Source organism: Typha angustifolia, chromosome 2 (genome assembly GCF_048772165.1).
Source record: "Typha angustifolia cultivar Huaian chromosome 2, ASM4877216v1, whole genome shotgun sequence".
Classification (NCBI taxonomy): domain Eukaryota; kingdom Viridiplantae; phylum Streptophyta; class Magnoliopsida; order Poales; family Typhaceae; genus Typha; species Typha angustifolia.
This window is the reverse complement of record NC_133240.1, coordinates 9,966,033-9,984,028: the sequence shown is the minus strand read 5'-3', so window position 1 is coordinate 9,984,028 and position 17,996 is coordinate 9,966,033. Positions and strand designations below refer to the sequence as shown.

Here is a 17,996-nt window from a genome sequence, read left to right as displayed (position 1 = left end):
AACACGAGCTGGGAATGCTAGAAAAGTTACTAATATTTGCTCCAGCTTTTGTGTTCACGGCTGCCTCCTTGTGCTTTGGAACCAAAGATTGCATGTAAATAGAACTTGAGGATTGTCCAACTAAGCTAAAGTAAAAGAAAAAAGTTGGATGCTATCGTTTACTCCAAAAGACACGTATATACTCTGAAAGTTTCTAGTAAATGCAACTGAAAGACCAACAAAAAGAGTTTTATCTTTACAGCCAAAGGCCACACTTGAAAGAACCTGCATCCCGTCGTCCAAAATGGCTTAGCGCAGAAAGAGGAATTATTTATTATCATAATAATGATTATGTTAATAGCATGGAAACTCGTAAAAAGAACTCCTCATGGGTGTTACGGCGGTACCAAGACTTAAGTACAACAAGAAATTCAATAATTAACTCTGTAAACCATTTCCTAGCTACCTGCACACCTTTGATTACTCTTAGCTTAGTTGCTATGTGTTTTTTTTTATTATTTGCTCTTTTTATCACAGAAAAGGTATGCCTTGTTTGTCTGGGCGGTGGGGTGTGTGTGTGTGTGTGTGTGTGTGTGTACCTCTGTATGCGTGTATTTGTCATAGATAAGAGAGGAGGACCACCGGAGTTAATTAATAATACATATATACAAACATGGAGAGGAAGGTGATAGGATGCACTCCAATCCCTACTCCCATACTCCGATAGGATAGTAAACAAATGACAAGTAGAAAACAAATGAATGATCATCTCAACGTCTGAATAATATATAAAAATATTAATAAAAGGCTTCTTATATTGGGGTTGCATTCTTGACCATCCTTCCTTCCTAGACATCCTTGCTGCACACAGAGGGAACACTGAAATTTTTATTCACCACGCCAACCCCATTCCCCCATGCATCGATCCCACCAGACAGACCAAGCATGCTCTCCTCCTCCATCTATGCCATTGCCATCCCCATCCCTTCCACTGATTGCCTTGCCTCTCCTTCCCCCCCATCATTCCTCCCTCTCTAATTCCCATATAGGTCAGATGAGCATAATAACAAATTATACATAGCCTCTTGTCCCATAATTGAATATTCCTCTATAGAGATCCCCACTCTTGTATACTCTAATCCACTCTTGTACGTTCGGGGATCCCCAGAACACTTATCTCCTCCTACTAACCTTTCCATCAACTTTCCCAGATCCACTTAATTAAAGCCTTATGAAGAGGTTTAAATACATATGCTTACCATCAAGCATTATATCATACAGTGGCTCCAGTTGAGCTCTGTTGGCTAGCGTTAAGATCATATATATATATATAAAGTCGATCGGCCAAGTACTCCAGAACAGAACAAGAGATCTCACTAACCAACAATTGCTTTGCTGCCATAAACTAGATCATCCCACATGATGACAAGGGCATTTGTGTGCAAGAAAGAATTATTACAAGCTTCAATCAAAAACAAATAATGTAGCATTCAGGTCTTTCTTTCGGTTTATTCTTGATTCCTCGAACAAATATTTAGTAGTGTTTGTGGTTCTCTTTATCTAATAAGGATGTTCCATCTTAATTAGATTTCTTTCTTTTCTTTTTCTTTTTTATGAGAGGGAAGGTTGTATCAAATCTTTGAGCACCTTTGTCGTTTCAAATGTCATCAATCCATTGAAAGATCCATTTGGCCATGCCAACCCCCGACCTCAATGGTGGTGGTGGTGGCCCTCCCTTTCCTTGAGGGTATACTATAGGCCCATAACTTGGTAGACCGTACCAGCAAGCATGCAACAAGAAGAGATGGAACCAGCGTCTCGGTCTCGCACAAGTGTTTGAATAAATGTTAGGAACGTCGTAAGCATCACCTGTCAAACCCATACGTCAATCTAGGATCGTATTCTTGATAGTTGATGCAAATTTCTTATCCTGTATCCTGCAACTGTTGGCATGGTCCATGATTGCATAGGACCCATGGCAACCCGAGCTACTGTTGTCAAACACATGAAATCAATCAAGATATGCGTACTTTGTATAACTCACTAGGAAAAAGAAAAAAATAAAAATAAAGAACCTATAGCCGTGTTTGAAAATCTAATCTCGTCAGCTATCTTTTGGTCATCAAATAATGTGTTAGTCCACTCAAACAGTGTCTTGCTGAACAATACAGAAAGGATATATTTACCTGTGGCTTGTCTAAAATTAAATCCTCTTGCGATTTATATTAATTTTTTTTAATCTAAACTTATTAAGAAAAAAAAATACAAAAATTAAAATTAAAATTTTATTATAGAAATTTTATTCCTTATATTTTATTCTTCAATTTTAAAACAAAATTCAGTTTCAACATCTCTTATCATTCTCTTATCTTAGATTATAATTTTTTTTTTTATCACAATGTACATCCTTTTAAAGTATATGCTTCATAGAATTTTATAAAAAAAAAATTAATAGAAAATTCATATTTGCTCAAAGAATACGATTATCAATATTAAATGTGTATTATAGTAATTTATACCTTTTTTTTGTTGTTAAATTTGGATTAAAAAAAATTTAAGGATTTTACTTTATAAATCTAAACTATAAGAGTTAGAAGTGATACAAATAAAAATTGAGAAGATAACTTAATTTACAGCCCGGACATTTGGTCAAAAGCGGTTTGGAGATTCTTGTCAGGGTCGGAAGGTGCAGTGATGAGGGGGGAAGGGGCCAAGGTTAATCCAGAGCTCACCTTTTACAGAAAAATCAAAGAAATTATATGAAAAATTTAAGTAGGAGGGCATAATATCTCAAATCTGTTACCTTTTTCTATTCTTTTATCACCTAACCTATCCTACATCCAAAGGACATAAATACACAAAACAGAGATTATAACAGGTGATCATCCAGTGTTTGATGATCTATATAAAAAAAAAAAGAAAAAAAAGACATGAGTTACTACAGTCATATAGCTGTGTCGCAAATGATCATGTATCACTGTTTACTCTAAAAAAGTATAACATAGTATAGTTATAGTGTAGTATATATAGTGTGTGGGTGATGATGTATAATTTGGGTTGCTAGCCATTGTCGTTACTCTTCACATGGTGGCACCAAAACACGGTGGGGGTGGGGGCCTCTGCCTCGGCCTCAATGGGACGAGTTTTGGTTGCTTTCTAGAGTGCGGGCCAGTGAGGCCACATCAAGTTAATCTAATCATCATTTCATATGCTCCACTCCACTCCAATCCATTCCACTCCACTCCACTCCACTCCACTCTACTCCAAGCTTATAGTCCCTGCTCCTTATCATCATCATCACATCAAGGAAAGGGAAGAAGAGAAGGGGGGTTTATTTATTTATTTATTTTATTTTTTAAAAATAATAATAATAATAATAATAAGAAAATTGTAATACCTGGTGGCTGGTAGTGATGAATTATGTGTCCCCTCCTAAGGGTGCCACATGCTTTTCAGCCGAGTGGACATGCTTGGCCTTCAAATGGTAAGTAGCTTGATGATGCTGGTCTAAGAAGAGCCATGTGCTTAGCTGACTCATTACCCACAGAGATGTTATCATCTCAACATGGGTTGGTTGGTTGTGTCTTGCCAATGTAGCAACTATCCATGCCCGGCTCCACTTTCAAAGTGTACTTTGCTATGCAAGAAAGAAAGAAAGAAAGAATACGTCCAGTGCTCCACCCATGATGACCATCCCCAAGATGGTCAAGTCCCTACAGAATAATCAAGGAAACAAAAGATACATATTACTAACTATCCCAACTTCCAGCCGAAATATCATCATATTTGTTTGTGGCCTTTGCAGCCAGCTTCACTGATCGATGTTTTTTTATCTTTCCCCCATGCTATCATCATACCAAAGGAATCAAAATCAATGCGAGCCCCAAATTTGTATATGCTTGCTTATTTACAAAACATTACATTGTCCATTCAACACACCAGAAAGAAAGATAAAGGCAACTCATTTAGTCAATCTAATTTATGACTCACTCACTTCTCAGGTGACAAATAACATCATCTAATGTTAGCTTTTCGTCCAATATTAATTAGCCTAATAATATTCAACCATGCACTGGATTAAGATTACTAAATTAGTAAGTCATATGGTGCTAAAGTGAACATCAAGTGCTTTGTACAGAACTCCTCGGTATTTTTTGCTCTTGGTTTTATCACTGAAAATAATGGGGGAAAAGGATGCTATCATGACTCCTCTTGTTAATCCCTGAAGTGAAGGAAGATAAAATGCAACGACAGCTTGCAATCTAATTAAATCATTCTACTGTAAGGTAGACAAGAAATAGTAGAACTCTTTCTTGTTATTATGCTTTTTCACATATTCTCAAAGTAATGTTCATAATCAAATTGGTCCTCAACTACTATGTTCAATCAACTTTTTATTGCCTCTACAAGGACAAGGGCATTGGATGCATCCTTAGCTCCCTCTGAAAGATTGTGGAAGACTGGATTGCTTGATGGTCTTATCTGACACTGATCTTGTCTCTCTTTATTGTGGTATACAAGCTTTTCTCCTGATCAATATGTCTACTACCCCTCTGTGACCTTTCCTCCCCTTGCTGAGGTAAAATGCAGTAAGATGCAAAAGCCTCTCATGTCCTTTCTTCCCAACCAATGGCGGCTTTCTTTCCCATGGAAAAAGTACTAGGATCAGAAGCTACTTTCCACCAATTTTACTCCTTGTCAAGAGGAGTAATTAAGACACTTGTTTGGAAAAGAATAAGTAGGATTAAAAGCTCCTAGAGTATAAATTTTCTAGGGGCTATCATCATCAAATGCACCATCTGCTTGTCTTGCTTCATTATCAGAATGGTGTAGGAATTGGATATGTCGACTGGATGCAATAGAATCATGAGCCATCCAACACCTGAAAAAGAAATTATAATACTCAGGTGAGCGTGGTACTAGATCAAATTTTATTTCTCAGGCCTACTTCGCTATTGATTGGCGCAACTAATACAAGAAAGGCGTGTTTTAAGCGTTTCTGATTCACCTCAAATTCAGTATTTCCACCAGTTATGTTCAATCTCTATACTCCTTCTTCTTGTATGTTATGGCATCACTTAGAAACATTACAAAAAGTATAATCCAATTTGCAGGGATTCTTCGTTACCTAGTGAGTACTCTTTCTTACAACTCAGATCTGCCATCTCTACAAATATGTTGACCCCAAATATATCCATTGAATGTTTTAACATGAAAGGGATAGAGCTCATTTCTATGCATACCTATGATTCAACCGTAAGATTTAAACATAACCCTCGCCACTAATCTTTTTTTGCAGAACTGTGCAATCCCATTATTCAGCAAAAATGCAATACATAATAACAGATCAGGAAACATATATATAGTTGCTAAACTCCATTGACTTTCTCATGCTGTTCATTTCTAGTATCGAAGTGTATGCTAGCTATTAAGTATTTAAGGTTGTACATCTCACATAGGGGTGTACTGGGAATTGCACTATTTTTTTTTTGGTTTTTTGTTTTTACTTCTTAGTCTTTGACTCGCTATAAGTTCGTAGTTTGTGCAATAGGGTCTTTCTTATGCTAGAAGCTTTATTTGGGCTTCCCATTCCAAAAGTATAAGAACTTGTTGTGTTGTCATTTAAGATGTTGGGTTGTCTACTTGGAGAAGAGGAGGATTTCCCTTATAGGTGAAAGGAAGATCAGTGGTCTTATAAATGTTTCCTCCACCTTGCAAACATGTAACATTTTGGGGAGGCCAATTATTCATGAAAAAAAGGCAAGTTTTATGACCTTGTTTTCTAAATGCTTCTTTTTGTTGGATGGTCGATCAATGGATAATGTGCATTCTTGCGAGGATATGATATTCCATAAAAAGTACCCTGTGCTCTGTGATTGGTTTCTTTCCAAAATATATTATCTCTGTTAACCTACAAATCAGTTCCTCAATTGCATTTCTGACCATATCCAAAAGACATATAGCTTCATAATCATCACTCACGGTTCAGCACAAACTTAAGATCAAGCTTTCAGAACTCCATTAATTTGCACATCCACCCTGTTTGAAACTTGAAAACCCCACACGTTCCTAAGATAGTCGTTGCTCAATAGGCAACTTAAAAATTATTATTGCATCTTCTTTTTGTGATCTATCATGTGTAAAGATGTAAACCATGCGTCAGGGTGTTCAACAAGTTTTTCAGAACTCCAAAGCATTTCTGCAGGCTGTCACACTGTAGCCTTGCTTCACTAAATCCAAATTCACTAAGTTCATCAAGAATGCCCAAAAAGCGAGTTCCGTCAGAGGTGCATCAGTTTTAAACACAATTGATTTAGAATGCAACCACATCACTGAATAAGGTCCTTTCTTCTCGCTTCAGATGATTAACATAAATTATTTTCTTCTCTGTTCTTATCTTACAAGTTCTTTATAGTGCATTGCCTATAATAGTTAGGTCTGCCAGAAATGCGAGTGGAATAGGAATCCAAGATCAACAGTTTCAAGTCATCCTCCACATAACCTGATTGGAAAGTTACACAAGGAAAAAGTGCTAACACAACACAATATAAAGCTTCTTTAAAGAAATATTCAATCAGAAGCAAATTCACTGTATGTACTTGAGAAATCTCTTTATGAACCTGAAACAGTCTAATTACAGCTAAACAAAACAAAACCTACTATTAGAACAGATCAGATATCCAATAATGAGGATTGACGCAAAGGAAATCTCAAGCAAACAACGGAACAACAGCAAAATAAATCATGGCACAAATGCTGCAAAAAACGAAACGTTCTGTCGCAAGGATGAACCCAAGACTTCTTTTTTTTTTATATATATATAAAAAAAAACCTATTCTTTCAACTATTCACGGGCATTTATCTGGGAATAACACTTGAAATTATATTAAAAGAACCACAAGAAAAAAGAAGAGAACATTACAGAGATCGGTGACATGATTCAGGGACTGGTACTATTTTCTTTCGTCGGAAGAGCTGTAACAGAACATAAGGATGCGGACGCGCGTTGCGAGAAGAGATAATTTGACTTAAGAAGAGAATAGAACCAAAATTAACCTCCTCTGCCAGCTGAATACTAATAGAGAAAATTATAGATAAAACACCTTTCGAAATATCTACTTAAGGCATAGAGCCCTTATATCTATAGAGAAAAAATCATATAGTGTTTTGATTGACTTGCAGGACCGTTCCTAAAGAGAACAGCCCTCTATAAAAATAGTCGTATGCTGCTTAAGGTGGCGGGCGCACGGTATTCTTTAGTAAAAGGCGAAAGAATAGTTCGCTCTGCGCCCACCACGCAGCTGCGTGAATCTGCCGGGTTGCGTCTTCCAGGCCTTATATTGCGCTCCACTTGGATTGCTATTCTCTCACGAAGCGATGTGGCACTAAACTTCCGGCTATGAATCTTTATTCCTAGTTCTTACTGGTCTCATTCTGGGCCTAAATTTAGTGGGGGCCCCCAAACTCTAAAACAATGCAAACCCCAGGAAAAACCCTTGAAAAGCCCCTAAAGAAGGACGAAGGTAGCAGCAGTATAGTGGAGCTAAAGAAAAGGAAAAAGAAAAATGGCACACCACCTCTCTTCTTCTTTCTCCCGTTCTGCAAACACTTCCGCCTCCAAAACCCTAAAACTCCTCCCAAGCTCCACCTCCGTCCTCTTCCATGCATTTTCCACTACAACCACGACCCCTATATCGGACCCTTCTCCGCCCGAATCCGAATCCGAATCCACCTCCCCCTCGGATCCCGCCGGATCCAATCCCGGTCCTTCTCCACCAAAACGCCCTCACCATCGCGAACGCAGCAGCTCCGACCCTGAGCCCCTCCACGAGACGATATGCTACATGATGTCCCGCCGCCCATGGACGACCCGTCTCCAGAACTCGATCCGCTCCTTGGCCCCACACTTCGACCAATCCCTCGTCCTCGGCGTCCTCCGCGGCGCACGGGACCCCGACCACGCCCTCCGCTTCTTCCGGTGGGTTGAGAAGACAGGATTCCGCCACGACCAGTCCACCTACGGTGAGATCGTCGGGGTTCTCACCCGCAACTCCATGATCAACCACGCTCGATGCATCGTCCTCGACGACATGCCCAAGCGCCTCGTCGAACGCGACGAAGCGATGCTCGTCGCCCTCCTCGACGCCTACGGCCGCGCTGGGATTCCGCAGGAAGTCGTCAAGCTCTTCCGCCGCATGCCTGAGCTCGGCGTCGAACGCACAGTAAGGTCTTATGACGCGTTCTTCAAGGCTATTCTCCGTAGTGGCCGGGTACCCATGGCCAAGAGGGTGTTCAATTCGATGCTCCGGGAGGGTGTCGCCCCGGAGCTGTCCACTTATAACGCCCTCATCTGGGGCTTCTGCCTTTCTATTAAGATGGAGTCAGCTAGCCGCTTCTTTGCCGACATGAAGGAGAGAGGAATCGCACCGGACGTTGTTACCTACAACACTCTGCTCAATGGTTGGGCTCGAGCAAAGAAGATGGAGGACGCCGAGAAGCTGTTTGACGAAATGGCTGCGTCCGGTTTTGAGCCGAATTCTATAACATACAATATTATGATAAAAGGTTACGTCTCTGAGGGGAAGGTGGAAGACGCTTTGCGGCTGTTTGGCGAAATGGGTCAGAAAGGACTACGGCTTAGTGAGAAGACTTTTGCAGCACTGATGCCGGGGCTCTGCGATGACGTTGGGAGGACATTGGAGGCTAAGAAGATTTTCAGTGAGATGGCTGAGCGGCGGCTCACTCCAAAGGATAAGTCCGTCTTCTTGAGGTTGGTGTCTGCGCTGTGCAAGTCAGATGACTTGGATGGAGCTGTCGAGGTGCACAAGAAGATGGCTCAGTTCAAACATGTTGTGGTGGATCCGATGCAGTATGGTGTTTTAATTGAAAGCCTGTGCAGGGGAAAGAAGTATGACAGTGCTGTGCAGATGCTTGATGAACTTCTTGAGAAGGGGACAATGTTGCTTCCTCAGAGTCCTCCTCTAGAGGCATCAGCATATAATCCGATGATCGAGTATTTGTCCAGCAGTGGTGATACCAAGAAGGCTGAAACTTTCTTCAGGCAGTTAATGAAGAAAGGGGTTGACGACAAGGTCGCATTCAACAACCTGTTCCGTGGACATGCAAAGGAAGGATTGCCGGAGTCTGCATCGGAGATCCTGAACATCATGAATCGTCGTGGGGTTCCAACCGACGCCGATTGCTATGAATTGCTTGTCACTTGCTACCTGAAGAAAGGAGAGCCTGCTGACGCAAGGACAGCATTGGATAGCATGATGGAACAAGGCCACATACCAAGCTCGTCTCTATTCCGGTCGGTGATGGTGGCATTGTTTGATGATGGTCGTGTCCAAACAGCTAGTCGCGTAATGAAGAGCATGATAGAGAAGGGGGTGAAGGAGAACATGGACATTGTTCACAAGATCCTAGAAGCTCTCTTCATGAGGGGTCATGTGGAGGAAGCACTGGGCCGCATTAATCTGATGACGAACAATGACTGCTTCCCGGATTTTGACAAATTGCTGGCTACTCTCTGTGAGAATGGTAGGGCAATGGAGGCTCAAAATCTGGTGGATTTTGGATTGGAGAAGGACTATGATATCAGCTTTTCGAGCTACGACAGAGTGCTCGATGCCCTCTACACAGAAGGGAAGACATTGCCGGCATATTCTATACTTTGTAAGATCAAAGCAAAAGGAGGTGTTGTGGACAAGAAGGGTTGCGATGCTTTGATCAATAGCCTTAATGCTGAAGGGAACACAAAGCAAGCTGACATATTATCTAGGATTTTGGCAGGGAAGGCACCCCTAACTCCTAAGAAGGGCAAATTGGTTGCGAAGGATGCATACTGAAATGTTTGGGAGTTGGTTAGTTATATCCTATCCTCGTTTTACCCTTTCTCTTCTTTTTCTTTCTTTCTTGTCTAATTCGGTAGTGGATAATGAGACATAAATGACCAGTTGGTCATGTTGCGCTTGAAGTTATTGAAGCTATGGATGTTGTCTGTTGTGATAATTTTGTTCTTGTTACGGCGATCAAAGGTTCTTTTGCGTCGATTTGCAACTTAAACTTGTGTTGATGAAGCTCCACGACCCAAATATCGTTGAACCTTGTTATGAACTGATGAACTGTTACAGTCAGTGATCAGAATTCCTCGGGTATTCAGGTCTACGATGACTACTTGTACACCCTTGCGTCTCATGATGGGATAGTAATTTTACTGTTTGGTATGGTTTACAAAGTTCAGTTTCGTCATGTTTTATCCTGCATAATCTGTAACTAGAATTACTTCAAATTGAGGGCTTCTTTTTCATCTATAAGTCTTCAGCTAAAAGGCTAACATTTGATCTTATTATTACAAGTCATAAATGTTTTAAGATCTTTAAAGAGTCCCAAAGTTCAGATTAAATTAAGGCAACATCTTCCGATCATTCTGTAGTCTGTACAAAAAGCAAACACAATCTCCAGTTCTCCACAGCCTCAATTAAATGGGAGAGGCTACTGCTAGGTTACCACTTTTCTATTTTTCCTGCTTGTATCAGCTTTTGGCGAAACTGTATTTGAGATCTTCCCTTTTAAGAGAGTCTTCCTGCGGCTGGCTTGAATACATTTGCCTGTGTGAATGACTCGAACCGTGGTTCCGTCAGGTCAACTGTATCATCATCGGAGGATCGCAAACTCCAGCCGCCATTTGAACTCAGCAGAATCAGTCTCTCCATGTGCTCAGCTGGCGAAACAGTTTCAGTGCTCTTCAGAGCATCTTTGCAGAAGCTATGGTCAACTTCTATTTGTGATGAGAACTGAGCATGCCATCCTTTTGAAGCTGCTTGCCTCAGATCTCTTCTAGTTAAATCATCTGCTCTCTCGATGTCAGTAATGGCCCTTTTGCTGAGTGAAGAGCTCTGTACAGAACAAAGAAATGCACGTAATAACCACCATTACGTTCAAAAAGCTCTTTATCATGTGCCTTTACTCGACCAAAAACCTTCAAAATAGTTGAAGTTTAACGACTAGAAGTAAAGTTTATTTGAAGAGACCATAAATGCATTATTTTTTTGTCGAATTCCAGATCCATCAGATCCATCAGAAGAAATGCTGTTCTTTGGAGTAGAAAGGGCAAACGCTTAAGAATATGTCATATATTTTTGAAAGAGTTCTTTGGCAAAAATTAGCAGCAAGGAGAACCAGAAAACATACTCCACAAGAAGAACTCAGAAGGACAAATGAGATGAACACTTACCGTGAAAATACTGGTAGGTAAATTTTGCCTCTTAGACTTATCAGGAGCGATAACTGAGAGAATCTGAACGACTTCACTCATGGTTGGTCTGGAATCTGGATCCCACTGCAAACATTCTCTTGCCAAATGAGCAATTATTTGCATGTCTTCTTCTGGGAACTTACCTTTCAGAAGAGGATCAGGTAATTCTGAGACAACTAGCTTACTGTCACGCAATCGAGCCGTAGCCTACAAATTTTAAGCACACCCTATATTATACTCAGTTTGATAGTAGTGAGAAGTCTTTCACTCTCTTCAGATCATTAGTTGTGTCAAAACCTGGATAGAATTAGCGGAACAATTTACTATAAATTGAAGAGGCATTTTTTATTTCAGAACTCCAAAATTCATTCATACTGTAACCCAAACGACATAGTTCATGTTCTTGGTGGTGGTAGACTTCTATTAACCGTTATACGAAATATCTCCTTATGTAATGAAAATTGCCCTTGAACTGCATTTGCCTTCTCTAGAAATTCAAAAGATAAATTATGCTTGAAATACGTTACCCATATCACGAGGCTCTCATCTCCTCTATTTGATGATTTCTGGATGGGTTGGCGACCAGTTATCAACTCCAGAATGACCACTCCAAAACTGAAAACATCTGATTTTTGTGAAGCCTTTCCCACAATAGCATACTCTGGTGCGAAATATCCAAAAGTCCCCAACATTCTTGCTGGAGAACTGGAGCAACTCGCAGGATCATCGGCTGCTAGACATTTTGCCATACCAAGATCAGTTATCTGCATGCCACAGTACATAATTGAAAAATATTAGTTATCATGCTCTAGTTATCAGTTACATTGGGAGAAAAAGAGAAGCTACACCACCAAAAAGATAGCTAAATCGTAGTTATAAAAAAAAAAGTTAGAAATGCGGTTTCCTATTTGCCTTGGAATATGTAGATAATCTTGGACCTGAAACTTTCTCCAAACTAGCCTAACATCAGCTTGGTAGCCAAAAATGAACATATATTTTCTGTGCATGTCCTAAGAACAAATAAGGTCATCCACATCTATCTATCTGACAATGTAGCTGTCTTACCATATCTCAAGTCCAAGAGGTTACGTAGTGAGTTAGTGGATGGTAAAGCTCAAGCCCTACTCAAGCATGTCATCTTTTCCCATGATGGGCAAACAGAATGAGAACAACACTGTATAATTATGATTCAATTGACTTCAAGTTCATAAGGAGAATGTTTTTTAATAGCTATACAAATGTTGGACTGAAGCTCGTAGAGCTCTGTGCTATTGTCAACTACAGCTCACACCCAAATTTAAGTGACAGATCAAGGTAACATAGGTAACTAAGGTCATCAATAGCCAATACAATTCCTAAGAGTAAGGACCTCAACGACTGAATCATGAGGCAAACCATCATGCCTTTAGCTACTGCATAATGGCCCTCCAGCCACTTAGGTGGTTGCGTTAATCCTAGTCCTATCAACAAGCAGTTGCTCCCAAGGAGCCAGACCCTCACAGAATCACTAAAATCACTATTATCAAGAACAACTATATCCATGTTGTAAGTAAGAGCAGAATTATGTGCACTGGGAAATTAAATGAAGTAAAACTGAGTTTTAAGAGCCTCAAATACACATGATGCTCACCTTAGCTCTGTACTTTTCATCCAAAAGAATGTTACTTGATTTGATGTCTCGATGCAAAATCCTAGGAGCAGCTGCTTCATGTAGATATTCCAATCCCTTTGCAACTCCTAGTGCAATATTTACACGTGTTTCCCAGTCCATTGGTTGTTTCCCTTGTTTTAGATCCAGACATTCTCTCAAATTACCATTGGACATGTACTCAAAGACCAAAAGCCTATCTGATTGCCTGCCTTGGTTCTCTGAGCAATATCCAATCAAAGGTACCACGTGACAATGGTTCAGTCTTGATATTAATTCGATCTGTAGAAGAAGAGGTGCATTATTTATATATACGAAGAGGGTGAGGTTATTTTTGAATTAGTAATTAAAACCCCAGACAATTATAAATACAAATTTCCACAACTTCTTTACAAGTCGCTTTCTTCAAAATTTCACCAGTTTACTGTTCTTTCAGAAGATAAGCAGTTGACTAGAAAGGAAAATTGCTGAGATAAAGAACGATAGAGTAATTTTGTCAGTATTGTCTGCAGTAAATGTATGAATAGGATAAGTGGTCACTGCCACAATGACGTACCAGAGATTTGCAAGAGATCCAGGGATTATGGGCAGTCTAATTAATATGGCAAAAAAAAACTAAATGCATATTTAAGAAATTTATGTGGATTATAATTGCAGGACATAAAAAAATGCTAAGATTACTAGTACTTCAGCCCAAGGCTAGACTGAAGATATATTGGATTTTACTCTCTCAAAATGAGACGATGAGTCACTTGATCTGTAAGACAAAAGGAAGTATATAAATATAAATATGTACACTTATATGTATTATATATCATATAGCTGTAGCATACCTCAGACAAAAATTCATAATCTGCCTCTGCCCGTCCAAGTGGCCTAAGTTTCTTTATTGCAACTACTCTTCCGTCACTCAGCTGGCCACGGTACACATTGCTGCTTCCCCCCACCCCTATTAGATTAGCATTTGAAAATTTGTCAGCTGCTTGTTCTAATTCAGTATATGAAAATTGTGTAATTACTCCAGGTAGAGTTCCTCTTTCACTTCTGAAAAGGAGAGAAAGCCTCCATATAAATCCTGAAGCAGAAATAAGATATTAGCCAGTTAAACCAGCATTTGGATGCCAAAATAAGCATTCAAATAATTAGTAAGAAATGCATCATACTCTTTTGACAACTGCCTAGCTATATTTATGTCTACAATTCTATATTACAATCAGAGAAATGCAGAGAATAGTGCATTGTGCGTACATAGCCAGAACTCTGACAGTTTACATATCTTCCTTAACATGGCATTTTAACAATTACCAATAGTCAATACATTATCAATGCATCAGTATTTATCCTTCAGCCATTACCAATGCATCAGTATATATCCTTCAGCTCAACCAAGCTAGACTAAAAGCAATTGAAACAATTTCATTAAAGTTGAGGAACAGGTTCTCAAATGCTATATCAAGGGAGGTTCCAAGACAGAGAGATCAAGATGTCAAGTGTGCAGAAGGGTGGAGAGGTACATAGATCCAGTAGCCCTACAGGAAAAAAGCAAAAGGAATCCATACAGCAACCCCAAATACTTTAGAGTTGGGACTACAGGATGATAGTTGTTTTTGTTGTCATCACATAGGTAAAGTGCATAAAACACATAGACATCTGAGACTTATATCTGTAGTAGTAGCAAGGAGCAGTGCTCCATTTAGATCGATAACAAAGATGCAAGTGTATTAGCTACATCTAGCTCCACAAATTGATGGAATTCTGGTATATAACTCAGCATCTACATCAAAACTTATCATAGGTCGTAGCTTCTCTCGGGTGATTTACATAGATACCAGATGTTTAGCAATTAATGAGCATCTCACCTTTGAGTCCATTGAAACCTTCTGCTTGAGGCTCTGGACATGAAGCTGATCGATGGCTGAGTAAGTTAGATCTACTTGTCCAGCTTGTGTATTTTTCAAAAGAATAAATTTGTGATTGCAAAGGGAGTTTGTCCTTGTGATAGAAGTAGCAGGCAACGGATGTAAGAAAAGCAATGGTGGTGAGAACAACACAGAGTAAGAGTATGACTACAACCGCTTTCTTGGAGACATGGTTCTTTGCCGTCTTGGATGATCCTGTAGAACCTGGACAAGTTCAGAACTAGTAATCAAAACAGTACTACCATATACAACAATCACATGCCATCATGTCAGATACAGAAAAAAAGAACCCCAAATTATGGAACATCCATTATGTGCCACTCAATGCACAAAGGAATTATTTATTTTTGCATGCTATCAGCTTTCCATTATTGAGAAGACACTCTGAATTGTATATTGGACTATCGAGTACATATCTTATGTTTTGCTCTTATTTATAGTCTTATTTACTGCTAAGTCTGCTATAATTCTACTGAAAATGCTTTGAAAGGATTTGAGAAGTTACCAGATGTGCAATTGCAGGCAGTAAAACAATTAACATCGTGAATATTTCCTGGTGCTTGAGGTGTTTGTTGTGATGTGCACAAGCAATTCCATGCTCCTTCCCGTCCCTCTGTTGCATCTGCAACAAAAGCCAAACTAATGCTATCTTACAATGCTGATGAGATTTTACAAGGCTCAGAATTGTGTTTAGCAAGAAAGACATGTGATTGAAGATTTGAAGACAATAATCCACGTCTATACCAGGAGTGCAACGACAGGATGTAGAGCAATTCTGTGCTCCTAGGGAATCAGCAGCACATGTACACATCCAATTTAGTGTATCAGGTCCATTCAGAGACTCCTCTGCAAAGAATGAAGGTAACATTGTCTCATCAGAAATGGCATTGTATCTACTCAAAAGACATGGGAAAGAACTATTGATACTGAATTTTCTTTTCATAGACAGCTCCAGCGTTCTGCATGTGGAGAGAATAATTATATAGGTGGCATCATCATCAAAACTCACTAAAATTTATATACTAACCACAGGAGACAAACTCCAAACAGAGAATCACACAGATGAAAGTTATGATAAATTTCAAATGTAGCTCCATTGGCATTACTCCAGGAACCAAAAAGGTAGAAACATCAGAGACCTTAGCTTCCGTTCAATGACAGCCCCCTTGAAAGCAAAATACAACAGATTCAGACAATCAGCAATAAACAGATTTGACACAAATTATCTATCAGTAATCAGAATATGCTTGTCGAATTAGAAGAACTTATCTAATGTGCAATTGCCTTCATCCATTAAGTAAAATGAAATTATTACAGGGCTCTAAGATCAACCAGAAGCATATACCTCAATTGATTTCATAAGAAAGAATATTCTAGAAACCAAGCTAGAAAAGTTAAGCAAATGCTTACCATTTAGGACAAAAGAACATCTAGACTTGGTTTTCCAGTTTTCATTTATCAGAATAGGTTTAACTAAAATGGGGGAAACAAAGTCTCAGGAAAGAAACAAGGCAAGGGAACTGAATTCCTTGTAATCTTGCTATCCACCGACAACTAGTTTACCTTCTGATACATGCTTAGCACAACTAATGCCTAAAAGTCAAATCTTTAAAATTCTTAATTGGTCTTTGACCTAGATGGTATTATTATATGGCCAAGAAAGGATATGTTACCAATAGTTGGAAGGAAAAGCATACAGAATAAATGAGGAATAGATGAACAAGAATTCTCCTGTCCATCCAATGACAAAGTTCAGCTGTATATCTGCCTGAACAACATAAAAGGAAAAACAAACAACAAGATAATGAATAATGATGATGACAGACAATCCATTACAAGAATTCAGATACGTTGGCTTTAAACTGATACACCAACAACATTTTGATGACTACGCACTGATGCAAGCCTTATTAAATCTACAACGGGATAACCAAGTTCTTATCTTTTCCCAATCTGTTGAACTGTGTCGACTACATTTGAAAGTACGAATAAGGTCGAGATGATTTTTCAGAACTAAAGCAAAAATCTCTTCTTTTACTTTACAAAAATTCAAGTGTTCCCCCACTATTGGAAATTCGACCAGGAGAACAAGAAGAAACTTGAACCTAGGTGTTTCGAAGATTACCCAATTCGAATGATGCAGAGCTAGAGGAACCTAGACGAGATGCAGCATTCGCTAAAACCGATCGGCCATTGGTGCGGCCCTGCTATACTGGAACCCGGATGCTATAATATACTAGTGCTTGAGAGGCCACCAAAATCCACCAAGAATTTGTCGGCTACAAGCAACGACAAGCAAGGAAATCAAATCATTGAAGCGGGCAACAACGACATGGAGGACAACACTAAATTAGAATCGCCGAGAAGAAATGGAAAAAAAAATACTCTACTCACCTCTCCGATAGGTACTACAACAAGCTCGACAATGACATCCCACCAGTGTAACAGTATTCTTGCACTAGACCTCAATCCAGTTAATAGAAGGACCAAAAAGATAAACAGAAACCTCACCAAATATCAAGTTCAGCTCATGTGGAAGGAGAAGAGAAGCTATTAGGGGACGGATAGTCGACGGAAATTCGAATATTTACTTTCTTACGAGGGTCAAAAGCGACGGGGACAAAAGAAAAAAGAAGAAGAAGAAGAAGAAGAAGAAGAAAGTATAAAAAACTATATATATATATATATATTTGGATGAGATCCCTTAGCTTTAAAGGCACATCTGAGCGGGATACCAATAAATGACGAATAGCGATAAAAAAAATATATTCGAGAGAAAATTATTTTCGTTTTTTTCTAGATTTATTTGTTATTTTTGCGGGAAATGATAAATCGATTCAGCATTTTTTGGTACGTCCTCGAACCGCACGAGATCCAAGGTAGCGCATTAGGATTTGGAACCGTTCATCTTACTGGGAATACAGAACCAACGGCTAGGATGCTTAGTGATACCTGGTACTGGGCTTCGAGAGGAGACCTGGGCCTCCGTTACCTTTACCCGGCCTGCGTGCGATACGACGATCTCAATCTGACCAAAGAAAGCAACGGAGGAATAAATAATTCGCAGCTCTCCGTAAAGAAGAGAAGAGAAGAGAAGAGAAAAGTGTAGGTGTGTGTAGCGCTACTAGTACTCTCTCTAATCGGAAATGGTCGTAGAGGTCTTGGGGAGTGACGGAACGAGAGAGAGAGG

General features: G+C 39.5%; 2 protein-coding genes and 1 non-coding gene across 5 annotated transcripts; 1 reads left to right on the top strand and 2 right to left on the bottom strand.

Moving 5' to 3' along the window:
• Positions 1-7,162: 7,162 nt before the first annotated feature.
• On the bottom strand, positions 7,163-7,282 carry LOC140777730 (U5 spliceosomal RNA). Its single transcript, XR_012107075.1, has one exon. It is a non-coding gene; the product is annotated as a U5 spliceosomal RNA (small nuclear RNA).
• A 188-nt stretch (positions 7,283-7,470) lies between these two features.
• LOC140769504 (large ribosomal subunit protein mL102 (rPPR5)) lies at positions 7,471-9,971 on the top strand. Its single transcript, XM_073110211.1, has one exon. The coding sequence runs from the start codon at positions 7,545-7,547 to the stop codon at positions 9,828-9,830; it is 2,286 nt and encodes a 761-aa protein (XP_072966312.1). The 5' UTR covers positions 7,471-7,544; the 3' UTR covers positions 9,831-9,971.
• A 279-nt stretch (positions 9,972-10,250) lies between these two features.
• LOC140769510 (receptor-like serine/threonine-protein kinase NCRK) lies at positions 10,251-17,420 on the bottom strand. Of its 3 annotated transcripts, none has more exons than XM_073110230.1 (11): positions 17,201-17,420; positions 16,932-17,085; positions 15,834-15,971; positions 15,551-15,652; positions 15,312-15,428; positions 14,747-15,001; positions 13,721-13,962; positions 12,870-13,169; positions 11,767-12,003; positions 11,219-11,446; positions 10,251-10,880 (listed from the first exon to the last, which is right to left on the bottom strand). In XM_073110230.1, exons 3-11 carry the CDS (start codon positions 15,907-15,909, stop codon positions 10,554-10,556), a joined length of 1,884 nt encoding a protein of 627 aa, XP_072966331.1. In that variant the 5' UTR covers positions 15,910-15,971; positions 16,932-17,085; positions 17,201-17,420; the 3' UTR covers positions 10,251-10,553. The 3 variants fall into 3 exon arrangements, with proteins under 3 accessions (XP_072966331.1, XP_072966323.1, XP_072966340.1); XM_073110222.1 differs by having other exon boundaries at positions 10,253-10,880; positions 14,747-15,010; positions 17,201-17,418; XM_073110239.1 differs by lacking the exon at positions 15,834-15,971 and having other exon boundaries at positions 10,253-10,880; positions 14,747-15,010; positions 17,201-17,418.
• Positions 17,421-17,996: the final 576 nt, after the last annotated feature.

Bases quoted from the DNA above. Each gene is read 5' to 3' on its own strand.
- LOC140769510 (XM_073110222.1), bottom strand. From the start codon at position 15,909: ATGCCAATGGAGCTACATTTGAAATTTATCATAACTTTCATCTGTGTG. The intron at 15,653-15,833 runs GTTAGTATATAA...CATTCTTTGCAG, and splicing joins TTTGGAGTTTGTCTCCTGTG to AGGAGTCTCTGAATGGACCT. The intron at 12,004-12,869 runs GTGAGCATCATG...TGTGGCATGCAG, and splicing joins ATGAAAAGTACAGAGCTAAG to ATAACTGATCTTGGTATGGC.
- LOC140769504 (XM_073110211.1), top strand. From the start codon at position 7,545: ATGGCACACCACCTCTCTTCTTCTTTCTCCCGTTCTGCAAACACTTCC.